The 14,652-nt window shown below is 52.7% G+C and overlaps 1 protein-coding gene across 5 annotated transcripts in view; it reads right to left on the bottom strand.

The window, feature by feature from the left end:
• Positions 1 to 5,812: 5,812 nt before the first annotated feature.
• Positions 5,813 to 14,652, bottom strand: part of RASGEF1A (RasGEF domain family member 1A) — a 116,931-nt gene continuing 108,091 nt past the window's right edge. For 4 of the 5 annotated variants that reach the window (XM_081074460.1, XM_081074461.1, XM_081074458.1 and 1 more), the window contains exons 4-13: positions 13,155 to 13,292; positions 12,224 to 12,445; positions 11,512 to 11,586; positions 11,012 to 11,104; positions 10,452 to 10,554; positions 10,289 to 10,368; positions 9,377 to 9,568; positions 8,378 to 8,501; positions 7,849 to 7,921; positions 5,813 to 7,582 (exon numbers count right to left, since the gene is read on the bottom strand). In XM_081074460.1, coding sequence (XP_080930586.1) covers positions 7,558 to 7,582; positions 7,849 to 7,921; positions 8,378 to 8,501; positions 9,377 to 9,568; positions 10,289 to 10,368; positions 10,452 to 10,554; positions 11,012 to 11,104; positions 11,512 to 11,586; positions 12,224 to 12,445; positions 13,155 to 13,292 — 1,125 coding nt within the window. In that variant the 3' untranslated portion in view covers positions 5,813 to 7,557. The remainder of the gene's footprint in view (positions 7,583 to 7,848; positions 7,922 to 8,377; positions 8,502 to 9,376; positions 9,569 to 10,288; positions 10,369 to 10,451; positions 10,555 to 11,011; positions 11,105 to 11,511; positions 11,587 to 12,223; positions 12,446 to 13,154; positions 13,293 to 14,652) is intronic. The other variant, XM_081074459.1, reaches the window with a different exon arrangement.

Here is a 14,652-nt window from a genome sequence, read left to right as displayed (position 1 = left end):
TGCTGTCCTAGATACTGGGAGTGCACGAGTGAACAAGAAGAGTGGAGTTGTCCTGTAGTCTGGGGGATAGACTCATGCACGGGGCATTACCCATGTGTGGTGCTGCTGTGAACAGGCCAGCACTGCCCCACATGCAAAAGCACAGCACATGTACGTCATACGTGATAATGACCACAAACGACTTGTTACTGGCTTATGTGTTTATATATGACATACTGTTACTTTAAAGTGTACTCCTACTTAGGAAAAAAAGTTTGCTGTGAAACAGTATGTGGTATTCTGCTGGCAGGGGCCTCATGCAACTGCAGTTCGCTGCTTCTCTTGATCGCATCTTTTTCTCCTGTGCTTGATTTAATCTTGTGTTGCTTTATAAATGTAGTGTAGCCTGTGTATACAGGGTTTATGAAGTTCAGAGTCGGGTACAGTCATGTCCTGCGCCCCCACATTCACTCACCCTCACTCACATCCAGAGCAACTGCCAGTCCTGCAGGCTCCATTCATGTGAGGGCCCTGTACAGGTGTGCCATTTTTCATCTTCTATACATATTTTTAGTGTACTTTTTCTGTTTAGATATGTTTACACAAAAACACCACTGTGGGGCGGCCAGATGGCTCAGTTGGTTAGAGCGCAGCAACAGGGTTGCTGGTTCGATTCCTACATGGGCCAGTGAGCTGTGCCCTCCACAACTAGACTGAAGACAACAACTTGAGCTGCGCTGCCACAAGATGCCGAGGGGCAGCCAGATGGCTCAGTTGGTTAGCTGAGCGTGCTCTGAACAAGGTTGCCGGTTCAACTCCCAACACAGTATGGTGGGCTGCGCTTCCCTGCAACTAAGATTGAAAACGGTGAATGGACTTGGACCTGAGCTGCGCCCTCCACAACTAGATTGAAGGACAACGACTTGGTTGATGGACCCTGGGAAAAACACACTGTCCCCCAATAAAGTCCTGGAAATATACAGTTCCCCTTCCCCGATAAAAAAAAACTTAAAAAAGCATCACTGTTACAGTGCCCTACTGCATTCAGTACAGTAACATGCTATACGGGCTTGTAGCCCAGGTTATTCCACACAGCCCAGGTATGCACTGGGCTGTACCATCTAGGTATGTGCAAGTGCACGCTGATGGTTGCACAACAATGAAATCACCTAACCCATTTCTCAGAAGGTATCCCATTAAGTGGCCTGTGACTGTAGGAGGTCTCACAGTTAAGTTCCCGAACTCATCCTAGAAAAAGTGCTACATCCCTCATTGCTGAATATCACTACGGTCACCTTCAAAGTCCTCCCCTTGGGAAGCTATGCACTGTGGCCAGTGCCTAGTCCATCCTTCAAAGCAACTTTGGAACTAGTTTTCTGAAATGGCCATCAGAGCTGTCGTCGTATTACCCTTGATGTCCTGAATGTCATCAAAGTGGCTTCTTTTCAATATGTCCTTTATCTTCAGGTAAAGAAAGAAGTCATTGGGGGCCAGATCAGGTGAGTAGGGAGGGTGTTCCAATACAGTGATTTGTTTACTGGCTAAAAACTCCCTCACAGACAGTGCTGTGTGACCTGGTGCATTGTCGTGATGCAAGAGCCATGAATTGTTGGTGACAAGTTCAGGTCGTCTAACTTTTTCATGCAGCCTTTTCAGCACTTCCAAAGAGTAAACTTGGTTAACTGTCCAGTTGGTACAAACTCATAATGAATCATCCTTCTGATATCAAAAAAATTAGCAACATTGTTGCAACAAGTTTGCGAACTTCATTGTCAGACCTCATATCTTTATTGCATGTAAAAATATTTCTTGAAAGATATAGAATTCTAGATTGGGGAATTTTCTCTTAGCACATTGATATTGTTATCCCACTGTCTTCTGGCTTCAACTGTTTCTGTTGTGAAGTGAGGTCTCAGCTTATGTAAAATAAATACAATGTGAGTAAGGTGCCCCTTTGTGTTTTCTGTCAGGGGAATGCTCTGTCTGCGTGGCACCCGGACACTGACGTCCCAGTCAGCAGGAGTAAACTCTGGAAGGCCTCGCCAGCCCCCTGGTTGAACAATAGCTGACCCGCCAGTGGAACGCATGAATAGGATCACGTAGGTTGCCCTGTGGCCATAGTAACCTCCCCTACATTGTGAAACTGCCAGAATCATGTTTCCTGCCTTCTACCCTAGATAATTACCCTGAAACTTGTGATTCATTGTCCTCAAGCTTGCTGAGTGTAATCACTAGGGCCTAGCATTCTTTCTCAACTGGTAATCTATTGGGGAAAACCCTATATAATTAGTGTCCTGGGGGAACCCTAGTCGGAACTCTGACAGGGACGCTGGCCAGACACACCTGAAGCCAAGACGCTGTCTCGCTTCCCCAGCAGCTTGGAAACACTGTTCGGTGGTGAGAACTCACTGTTGCTCTTTATCTTACTTTGCTTTATTCTGTCTATCTTACTTATTGCCTCACTTAATAAATAGTGTTTTGCTACCTCAACTCCGTCTCAGTGTGCATGGTGAATGCGTATTCAACACCCAAATTCTGTGGCCACTTAAAACATAGCAGCAACTGCAGCTTAATAGCTGATACTTCTCTGAAGGTAATCAGCTTTCTTGTCCCTCTTTGTCTCTGTTCTGTGTCACTGTGATATCTGTGTGCAGATTTATTTTTTCTGATCCTGATTGGGCTCCTTAGATCGTTGTCTTTTATAAATAATAATTCTCAAAATTTACATTTTCATTATCTCTGCCTCATTCTCTCTCTCTTAGAACCCTGATAACATGTTAAATCTATTGTATCCTCCAGGTGTCTTAACCTGTTTCATATTTCCCAATCTTTGTCTCTGTGTTACATACAGTCTGGTAATTTGTTCAGAATTATGACCAAAACGACTTGGGAAAGAACCTATATTTGGTTCTTCTAGAAATGAAAATAAATTTTTAAATTCCAACAGGTGGGTTTCACAGAAGATTAGACACAGCTAAGGAAAGACTTTTTAAACAAGAAAATATATCAGAATGTTTGTTTCTACTAAGTAAATCAGGGGCTGTACCATTTCAGGGCCATGATTAAGTCTCAGGTTAAGTTTTTTGACCAGTGTTATTTGTGCTGCAAAACATAATGAAATTCACTGACTTGTTGTAATCAGGGGTAAAAATTTCCCCACCCCTATTCATGCTGAGGTTCAAAACAGGCAGTTTTTTCTTAACCCCCTTGGTGGGGTTGGAGGTGGAGCATTTGATTTCAAATTCACTGTTATGCAGAGGGGTGGTTCTTTGGGATGCCAGCTTTATGGGCTGGGGTTCCCTATTTGACCCCTCTTCTTGAGCAGGCCCTGGACCTTCTATACCCCTTGTGGACTTGAAAATGGGAGCTCAGGGTCCCTGGCCTCAGGGTCAAAGCTGACTTCAGAGCTTCCCTGGCCCCTCTGGGTTCCTGCCTTCACTTGGATTTTTAAATTTGCATAACTTTATCAGTTGACTTCAGCAGGCCAGCACTTCCAGAAATGGACAGCAGCACAACTCACTTTCTTGTGTGATTGATAACGCCATTTTCTCTGCATCGTTCCTGCAGATCCATCCCTGAGTCCTGGTACACTGGGATAGATAACTGCGGGGCTCGGGGCAACCGCTCACCTTCCCTGCAGCATCATGACTTCTTTTTGGGGATAAAGATAGAAATTGTGTTGGCATGATCTAAGGTTACCAACCTGTAGCTTTTTTATTTAGAAAGTAAGTCTGAATCCCAAATTTGTGGGAAAGGTTATATACTGATTAATCACTTCAGTGGCTCTTTGGTAATGTTGGAATATATTTGTATTGATGAGGACTTCAATTGTTCTTTTGAGAAGGACACTTATAACCCTGTTTCACTTTTCCCAGAAGACCTTGCTCTCTGCGGGAGGGCTGGCATTCAGAGGTGCCCCAGTGAGGACCCAGCAGACACTGTCTGCTTCTGAGGAGCCCCATCACATTACGACGACGCCATGAAGCAGGGTATCGTAATTCCATTTTAATCGTGAAAAGATGGAAGCTTACAAATGTAAAGAGCTTGTCCCAGGGCAGCAAGCTTGGACCTGGAAACTAGAACTCAAATCTTAGGTTCTCCTGCCTTGCCTCCCTGAGGAACATGATGTACATTTGACATCTAGGTGTAGTAGGTGTATATTTTCACTGGTAATCTTAGTTTTAATCCCAGAAATCTGTCCAGCCTTAGTAGAGATCCTTAGTTTATCTTTCTGTCACATCTGATCTGTAACAGATTTGCTCCTGAAACATGCGTGTGATATGAACGATAACCTTCCGTCACCATGCCGTGTTGTTAGGAGTTGCACACCGTGCTGGCCACACATCCGTGCAAGTGGCTCCTACACAGCCGAGACTCTACTGCACGAGACAGAGGCCAGCAGTGTGATGTGGGAGGGGTGGGGCCGGGGAGAGCAGAGTACCCTCAAAGGAAGACGTGAAGAGGTCCCCAAGAATGTGTGTGACAGTGGGATGGCATGTATATTAGAGGAGGGGCCCAGTGTGGTGTGTTGAGTGTACTATGCCTGACAGGTACAGGGTACCTGGGAGAGATGGGCTCTAAGAGTAAGCGGGAGCCATGTCCTACAGAACCTCAGCTGCCGGGAGAGCTCAGGCTTACCTGGACTCCCCATCCCTCACTCAGCAGGAGAGCAGTGGGGCCCTGAGCATAAATTCCAAACAAGCCCCCAGGGCCACTGCTGCTGGCCTGGGTCCTGCCCCTTGAGCACCGCTGCCCTGGAGGGACTACCCTGTGGGGCAGGGGAACAGTGCCAGCTAGCCAGGGAGCACACTGTCCACTCCCAGCTCAAACTCAAGGTTGGAGACAAGCCAAAAGTGAACTGTTCCTTCGCAGGTGACACAAACTTCCAAAATTAACTTTATCAGGAAATTAAGAATGCCATTGAATGTAAAGACCTAAAAAGTGGTGTCAGTTACCCCAAACTCACATCCTCAGGTATCCTCATTTGGTCCACAAACACCTGAGCACCTACTGTGTGCTGTCCACTCCACAAGGCACTGGGGAGAGGGCAGCCTTTTATCCAGTAGTGACCACTAGCTATTTAAATGTACACCCTCAGTTGGACTGGCTCACTACTCAGTGTTCAGTGCTCAGTACCTACCTGTAACTAGCAGCTATTATACTGCACAGTGCAGCTACAGCACGTTCTATCACCCGGAAAGCGTTCCATTGGGCAGTGCTGGTCTAGTGGGCATGACAGATACTGAACCCACTCAAAACGGGCTGTGTTAGCTCTGAAGGAGCAGGCAAGGGTTGGTGAGCTGTGACCAGGGAACCTCATGGAGCCAGGCATTGTTAACAGGGTAGTGGACAGGCCAGAGAGAAACAGGCGGGAGTCTGGTTTTTTCCGTTCTAGTCTCATTCTTTTCCTTCAGTTCCACAAGCTCTCGTGTGACCCTCAACAGACCCCTTTTCTCTAATGCCTTGAATGGAGTTCATTATACTGGAAAGTGCCCCACTGAGCACCGCATTCCACCAGCTACCCTGCAGAGTGATGCCGGCAGATGCTGTCTAACTCCCCACTCTGGGAGAGACCCCAGTGCCCATGGGCCCCAAAGGTTCTGATTAGTCCTGCAGTCAAGGTGCCTTTACAATCCTGTTTAAGTTAGGTTGCCCAAACTTACATGACTATGTAAGCAACTGTAGTCCCTGTGGCTCTTCCTATGAGCAGGGCAGGGCTGGGACACACAGCCTACACCACTGATTTGAAAGGCCCTGTGTCTGGATGCTGTGTGGTGACAGCTGCTGCTTCTCTGGAAGGTGGCGAGCCCATAGCGGCACAGAGAGCAGATACTCAGGAGCGACATGTTCTTTTATTGATGCGAATATGTGCAGTCACACCAACAACGGACACCCTGCTTACAGTACAGCTTTATATTCACAGTTCATGTCAAATACCAAAACATCACAGTTAGGAGTGTCCTCAGGAAAACAAAGTGGCAAACGCAGACATTGTCAGGTAGGTATTAGAAGTAAGGACCCAGTGAAGTGTGCACAATGGGAAAGCTCCTTAATGCAAGTACAGAAAACGTTCTAGTATCGTATTCCAAATATATACTCTTATGTTTTAAGCCTTTATCTCAAATACATAAACAAAGTAATATGTGCTATCAGTATACAATACGTACTATCTAGGACATCTGAAAAGTGCAAACACACTGTGACAATACAGTGTAAATATTCTTGCTCCTCCAGGGCTGAAAGTGACCTCAGAGGCAGATCACAGACCTCTTCCCGAGGCCTCGCCTTCACATCTCCACCCTCTCCCGGGAGCTGTGCGAATTAGCGACTGACTTACCCGTCCTAATCAGGCCTCGACTGGAGGCTCCTGCCGGAACCAGGGAGCGGACACAGACATGGGTGAGTAGTTCCAAACCTGCTTGTACAAGGCAAGCCCGATGCCAGGGAGCTGAAGTCAGCATGGAGGGCCCACCTCCCTCTCTTGGCGGAGCGGGGCAGTCACTGTCCCCAGCCAGGAAGTCAGGAAATGGAGTGTGCTTCTTGAGTTGGGAGTGGAAAACACCTCCACTGTGGGGCAGTTGCTAGTGAGTGGGCTCCAGCATAGGGGCCTGGCGCCATTTCTGTGCTTCAGATGCTGTTAGGGGAGCCCCACCCAGAGGGGAGCAGGAGCTGCTGCTTTTCACTTTGTAGCTGGGTTTCAACAACAGCTCTGCAGTCCTCATCCTCACGTCTGCTTTATACGTTCTTCATTACAGCTAAGGGTATCTTCCAGGGACAGCCTGGAAAACTGACAATTCCATGACTGCCCCCCACCTTACATTATTTTAGATTTTCTCTTTTTCCTAAAATGTAGTTGAAGAAAGATTCACCAGATACATTCCCACAGAAAATATGCTGTTAGGTGTCCCCTGCCCCTCCCGACCCCATAAATCCCTGATAAAGGAAAAGGAAAATGTAAACTTTGGAAAGCCCATACTCAAAGGTTTGCCTCCAAAAGTATGCAAATGAGACCTCCTGGCCCCCTGAGGCTTGGGAGACTGGGACCTCCTAGCCCAAGTTTCCAGGACAGGCGCCTGCAGCCCAGGGCCCAGCTTTCACAGCACTTCCACCGGCACTTGCTGCCAGCTGCAGGGTAGAGCAGAGCAGGAGACAGCCCCCCAGGACCCTCTAAGGCACGAGCCCCACATCAGAGACACTAACAGGAAGGGCATCCAAGCAGGCAGGGCTCATGTTGGTTTTGGTTGGGTTTTTTAAAATATTTTTTCATAAGATGTGGATATAATCAAAAGTAGAAAATAAAAATCTACATTTCATTAGACCAAGATGTTATCATGGATGCCATCTCCCATGATACTCTCCCCACCCCTCCCCGAACCAGGGCCCTGCCCTGGTATTTAAAATAAACAAAACCATTTTGTTCCAAAGGTTGATGCATGAAATAACTACCACTTTTTTTTCGATAAAAGTTATATACAAACAGACCCCAACCAGTGAGGCCACCGCATCTCAGCCACAACGAGATTCAAGTTCAGGTCACATGTGTGCTTCCTCGGGGGTCTGCAGGCTGTATCCACACCTTCAGGCTCTGTTAAGGACAGTGGTCCTACAGATGGACAGGCCCAGGACATGGTCAGGTGCGGGCAGCACAGGGCAGACCTGGGCTATGGGGAGGCCTGGCTGCCAGCAACCAGCCCTCCAGGGGAGGAGCCGGGCACATTCAAGCCCTGAGTCCTCGGCCTCCTTCTGCCTGGCAGCTGCAGCAGGGTCACCCTCCTGCCCCAGGCTGTGGAGGTGCCTCTCTGCCCCCCTCCCCCCAGCCCTAGGGTCTGGTCTTGGAGGCGCCCAGCACTGTCCCTGTAGTTCTCCTACCTGAGGTTCTTCCAGCTGTCCTTTTCCATGTGGTTCTCAGGACCTTCACTTTCAAAGGAGGCGATGAAGAGTGCTGAGAGACAGGGAAACCCCTCAGAACCCACATGCACATGTAGTCAGCCTGCCTGCCATACCACTTAGCCCTTCTCTAAGTCTCCACTGTAGGGGTGTAGGTAGGCTGAGAAGGAACTCCCAGACCAAGGGGACAGTGGCCTCTGGCCTGGGCTCGTCCACAGGTCTATGCTGTGTAAGGTTCCAGGCCACATAGGCCTAGAGCTCCCAGCTACCTGCTCGGGGACTCTGAGAAGTTGCCTAGTTCTGCAGCACTGGCCCGCTCCCATTCTGACTCTCAAGTGGCCTCTGGAGGCTGGTCTCCACTTGCCCTTCCCCTTCGTCTGTCACCTGCCCATGACCCACCGTCATGCACTCAGCCCTGTGGGTTGAGCTCCTTGTGTAGCCTGGGGATGAGGATGAGGCCGGCCCCAGGGCGACCTGGGCCAGGGGGAGGGCTCTGCAGAGGCAGCCTCACCTTCCTCACTATAGATGGGCGCGGTGAGCAGGTAACTCTGAATCTTCTTGTCCTTTTCAAAGGGACACTCAACCTGTGTCCATGTCATGAATTCATGGATCTGTCGGGAGATCTCCCAAAATTTCTGAAGGGGCAAAATACAAACTGGATGTTCAATTGTCATCTTAAGCTGGACATCTTTGCTCAGGAGCAGGGTATATGGGTTCTGGTCTCAGTCTGCTGCTCCCTTCCCTGCTCCCAGCAAGATGGGACAGTGGCCCTGCATGGCTGGCTTTGTGGCCATGGAAGTGTTCTGTGCAGCGTCAGAGCCAGCAGGTGTCCCAGAGGACACCCTGTCCTGCCCTCTGCCTGAGCCATCAGGCTGAAAGCAGGTTCTGTGCCTCTCCTGCACAGGGACCCCAGCAGGGCCCCACCTGTGACCCTGGGCTGAGGCAGCCATCCCCGCCTCAACCAGCACGCACCACCAACCAGAACAAGTCACGATCTCACTCTTTGGGGCTTATGTGGGAATCCATAACTTCTTCCCATCCCTTACCTGTGTGAGGTGAACACGGACAGCCTAGCCCTGCTACACGTCCCCAGTCACCTTTGTCCTGCCCTCCTTCCCTTGGCCAGACAGGCCTTCACTTCCCTCTGGAATTTGGTTGCCTCCACCTCCTGAGTCTGAGTCCTTCTTGCCTGAAGCCTTCCCAACTCCAAAGGCCCCAGGGTGGCCCCTTCTCTGTCCCCTGGTAGGGTCAGCGTGGGACCAGGGTCCTAGGTAAACGCAGCTTCCCTGTGGCTCCAAGCCCTATAAGTGGACCAGCCATCCACCAGAAGGGCAGGGCAAAGTCACACTGGAGATCAAGTGTGACCCACCTTGGAGCTCTCAGTCCTAGAGGCCCTTCTGCCACAGTACCACAGCGGATGGGTTCTGCCCGCCCTGGAACAAGGCTGGGAGTCTGCCCTGTGCGGGGACAGCTGGCCCCGCCCCTCGGACCACAGTGGGGCTGAGCTCACCTTGAAGTTGACGTGCCCATTGGGCAGGTGGTTGGTGTGGATTTTGTGCAGAAAGTAGATGTCCTTAATGAAAAGGTTGAAAACGGGAATGACAATCTTCTCCCGGCTGCTGTTGGCCATCTGGGACCTCTGTGTGGCCCCCTGCAGGGCGGTGCGGTAGTTGAAGAAGTTGCTGGATGGGTCCATGTGGTGCTGTGGGCAGACGGAAGTGAGGACGAGGCCCATGGGCTACACGGCCCCTGTGCCCCTCTGCAGAGAGAAGCTGGGAAAAAGCTGATGGGAAGGCACTTCCCCTCTCAGTGCCTTGGACTGTCTCCAGAAGAGGCCTCCTTCCTGGAAGTGAGCAGGGAAGCTCAGCACAGAGCAAGGTTTTAAGAGTTTGGGCCCGAATGTCATTGGGAAAACTGCAGAGAAGCCCTGCAGCCCACACACACCTCTTCCCTGCCCTGCCGAGGCTAGGTCTCCTCTCCTCAAAACCTTCCTTTGCCCCTCTGCATAGACCTTCACCTCCCCAACCTGTCCAGCTCCCACAAGACACAGGTTTACAAAAAAAATGGATTCTGTGATCAAATCCATCTGGGCAAGACTGCCAGTGACTCACCCGTCAGCCTGAGCCACTCAGATGAGCCAGGACTGCGGAAAGTTGGGCTAGGAAGAGAACTGTCTGCTTAGCATTACACAGTGCTTTTGTCTAACTCTTCACTAACTGCTCCCCAGAGCTTTAGGTGATGCCAGCTCTGAGTGAAGTTGGGCCCAGGAGAGCTCAGGCACCGCCTACCCAGGGCAGCCAGGTCCCACGGCTCCACGTGCCAGCATGAGCTGGCACTGTGGGAAGCAGGTGTGGGCCGGGGGCAGAGCACGGTGGGAGGCCCACCCTCCTCGGGCCAACACGAGACAAGGCTGGGTGCCTACCTCCAAGACATCAAACTTAGCTGTCTTGACTTTGGACCATGTTTTCTTCAGCCGTGCCACAGGACTGAGGTTCATGCCAGCTGCAAGGGATGGCAGGTGGGGTCAGGGTGGGGGACGCGGGTCAGGCAGAGGCTGGGCAGGAGGCCCCAGCCCGGCCACTCACAGATGATGGCCATCATGGAGTTGAAGTTCCCGATGTTGAAGCACTCGCGGGCCACGTCGATGAAGAACTCCAGCGTCCGGGTCCGCTGCTTCTTCTTCGCCACCTGGAGGCCCAGCGGCCCCAGCGTGAGCACCACCAGGGCGGCATCCCTTCCACCACCAATCCTTGAAGGGCACCTGCTCGGGGTTGCCCCAGGGCCCACAGAGCTGTCAGACCCAGGGTGGGGGGCACTGGTGGGCTGCAGAGGCAGGAAACGCAACTGTGGCCTCTCTGATTCTGGGCAGAAAGCAAGGAGCAGGCAGAAAGGACTGAGGGAACCCAAAGGAGCTCACGGACTGTGCTGGGCAGAGGGTGCACACCGCAGATAGGTCTTGTAATTTAAGGCATCACTGTTGGACGTGGAGGGGGTGGTGCACCTCCAAGGTGCCAGCAAGGGAGGCTTCCTACCTCCACGTTCAAAGTTTCAGCATCTGAGGCGGCGAAGCACCTAAGGTGCCTCAGGCGGCTCTGTGGGACGGGGAGCAGACGGTCTCCCCGCGCGTCCATCACGCAGTGCTTACCCGGCACACCTCAGTGGCCACCAGCATGCTGAGGCAGTTGAACCAATCGTCGTAGGCCTGCAGGCTGTAGGTCTTGGTCAGATCCCCTCGGCACTGCGGGTGGGGGCGGGGGGTGCACAGCAGGTCACAGGACGCCCAAGGACACTGCCAGTGGGTGCTACCCAGCCCTGCCCCCAGGACAGAGGAGCAGGAGCCTTGGCCAGAGGAATCTGGAAGCAATGTTGGGGTAGGGGCAGCTGGACAGGTCCCCTTTGCTAGCCTGGGTCTCCAGAAGGCCCAGGGCTAGGCCTGGAGCCAGGTTGGCTGCCCGGGCCCCTGGGAATGCTGGGCTCACTCCTCCCAGCATGTGTCCCCCTATGGGGCCAGCAGCTGAGCACCTGCAGCAGGTGCTCCGCGGGGTCATGAGGTCAGACACAGCGGACGAGCTCAGGGATGCTGGGTGGCCCATCCAGCCTGCCCGGGTGTGAGTGCCACGCCCGTCCCCGGCCGCAGCCCCTCACCCTGTGCTTGTCTCGAGAGTCTGTGTGACTGACAATCTGCATCAGGTCCTCGGGGTGAATGCCGCTGAGCCTCTCCTGGGCCGGGTGGGGACACAGCACAGCAGCGGTGAGGGGTGGTAAGCCTGCAGTCCTCGGGCAGGCGCCACCCGGGTATAGGGCGTGTTCAGAGCAGCGGTCAGGACCTGTCTGCCACGGCCTACTTGACCCGCGCACCCAGCCAGGGGGCAGGCCCTGCCCAGGGCCCCCCAAAAGTACCCAAACGGTCTGGAAGGCCCTCCCCTGGAGGCGAGAGGACAGGGCTACAAGGGAGTGAGGTGAAAGCCTCAGGATAGTGGCTGCCATGTGCAGGGGAACTTCCAGCCCAGGCCCAGGCAGGGTGAGGCGACATGGTAGGGGAACTGGCTGTCACCACTGAAGGCCTTCACCTCCTCTCAGGCTGGTGTCCCATCCTGGGCCACCTCAATCCTCCCCGCCCCAGCCCCTCCCATTAACACAGGACTGCTGTGATCCTGGAGACCCAGGCACCGCGCAGAGAAACCTGCTGCTCAGGTGGACACACGCCCGCTGGAGGCCGTGGTCGGCTGGCAGGCTTTACCTGACACACCAGTGTACCAGAGAGGGAGGCCCCACAGTGCTATGTTTAGAGAGATGTCAGGGGTCCAACACGAGTGAACCCCAGCCCTACCCTGGGCAGGTTCCCTGCAGCACTGACCAATTCGATGTGAGTCAGCTGCTGGGCCAGCACCAGGGGGTCACAGCACATGCCCAGGATATCCTTCTGAGTGGCTGGCGGCTTGGCCTTAAGGATGGGCCCTTTGTCCACAGCTGGTGTGCGGAACTTCTCCCGAAGTTCCTGAAGCTGGCCCCGGGCAGCCAGGGATAGCAGCAGGCCCTGCATCATTTGGCCGATGGCCTTCTTCACTGTGCCACTCTCCTGTGGGGGTCAGGGAGTGATGAAAGTACCGGCACAGGCTGGCCGCAAGACCACCACCTCTCGTCTCCAGGGACATGTGTGGTTTTGAGGCCACACATCCTACCCAAACCAGCTGTAAGTACTTGGGCCTGGTAGAGTGGGATATGTGTGGGCTCCGAAAAGTGCAACTTGATTGCAGGCAGAGGCGGACAGCTGAGCTGCTTCTCAGGGCCGTCCCACAGCAAGAGGGGCTCATAACAGGGAGTAGCCATCCAGGGCTTCCTTCATTCCCTGCTGTGGGCAGCACTGGCCCCTCCCATAGTTCTCCCTGGCTTTCTGAGCCCTCTGGGCAGACAGGAGCTGCTGAGCACATGGCGCACTTCCACCACCAAGGCACAGCCAGGCTCCCAGCAACTGAAGGCCAAGAGCAGGCTGGGAGCCAGGAAAGGCAAACGGGCTCTGACCTCTCTCAGTAGGCCCCACTCCACCCACTCAACGCCCAGGAGAGGGTGGAGCCTGGCTCATTCCACTCTCAGGGTAAGGTCTGGCCCACTGCTCAAGGTCACCCACATGCAGAGGCTGCCAAGGGTGTGTCTGGCCTTTTGCTGGCCAAGGCAGGGGACAGAGCCAAATGGAGCCACCCAGCAGTGTCCATGGGGGAGTGACAGGGAAAGGGACCACATACAGAGCTGTCCCAAGGAGCTCCACAAGAGTTGAGGGAGGACCTCACCTCGTCACACTGTGTGACCCGGTGGGTGATGACCTTGAGTTCAGCCATGGCCTTCTCGTCCTGGAAGTCGTAGGGGAAGGCCTCTGTCCACTCCTTCAGCAGCTGCACAATCTTAGCTGAGAAGGACTTCAGCTTGGCCTGGGGCAGCGGGGCACAGAGTGAGTCCTGACCCACCAGACACACCAGCTCCTACGCCCTGCCCCTGTGCTAGAGCAGGGCTGCGGGGCAGAGCAACCCCCAGGCGGTCCACTTCGTTTCTGTCATACCTGCTTTGTTTCATGTTCCCATGTAGCCCTGAGAAAGAAGGTACCTAGCAAGAAGGACTCTGGTGACTAATTGGGCTCATATTTAAAAAAAAAAAAAAAGTCTAGCAGAGTTTTCTAAATAGGGACCTCTCATGAAAGTCACGCTTCAGGGAGAAGCCCATACTGAATCGCCTGCCTGCACTGTGTTCCTGCCGGCGGAGCCAGCCCTTATAAAGGAGCTTCTGGAATAGTATTTCAACCAATAGGACTGACATGTTGCTCCTCCAATCAGAGCTGTGCAGCTATATATATATTTTTTCCCCCTCCCTGACCTCCATTAACATCTTCACCAACCAGAGCAGCTCCATCCTGACCAATCAGGACAGTGCTTTTTGGACCAATCAAACTTTGAGATTTTGGAGTCCTCATTTTCAAGAGGACAGACCAGTCAGGGACCAGGGGCAGGACCTCTCCCTATATAAGTGCTCTTGCTTGCAAGGAGCACACTGTCCCTTTTCACTGAAGACTAGAGAGTGGGTTTCCCCCACTAGAGTTGAAACACCTAAGATGTCTCTCAGGAGCAGGCAGAGAAGGTGGAGCGCAGCAGAGCTGTCTAGCAGGACAGGGGCCTGGCCCCAGGTCTGCCTCACAGCCTGCTGTTTCATAATTGAGCTGTAACACTATTGAGCTGTTCTCACAGCCAAGCTCTATCACAACTGAGCTGTTGGCACTCAGTAAAGTCTCCTTCTTCACCACACCCCAAATTGGGGATTCCTGTTGGTATTGAATTAGGTGCCAACAACTATCGGTTGACACCCTTAAGTCAGCTCTCTTTTTCACTTAAGCAAATTCATTTTCAAAAAACTTGCCCCACGATTATGATGGCACAGAAAATTGGTTTCATTTTCTATAGTTAGAAGTTACCCATAAAAAAGAACACAGTGAAAACCAAGCAAACTCCTTAATGAGAAATGAGAGGCTCTTGCCAGCCCCCTCTCTGTTAAAGCAGGCTAGCAAGTGCTGGGGAGGGCCGTCAACCCTGGAGCCGGTGGCCTCCTCCCCACTTTGTTTCATTAAAGCTGGGCCTGCGTCCCCTGCTGTGGCTGCGGGCCCAGGAGTGAGAGGATGGAGTGCTGGAAGCCCAGCCAAAGCCCCCCCAAATGCCCACCCGGACCCAAGCCCCTCCCTCACCCTCCTCCCACCCCTCTTCACCCTGCCTGCTCACCTGCCCATGTCTGCACAACCTGGACCAT

The sequence above is a fragment of the Rhinolophus hipposideros genome (genome assembly GCF_964194185.1).
Source record: "Rhinolophus hipposideros genome assembly, chromosome: 15".
Taxonomy (NCBI): Eukaryota; Metazoa; Chordata; class Mammalia; order Chiroptera; family Rhinolophidae; genus Rhinolophus; species Rhinolophus hipposideros.
Note: the sequence above shows the minus strand (reverse complement) of the source record. Positions and strands in the feature narration are given on the sequence as shown.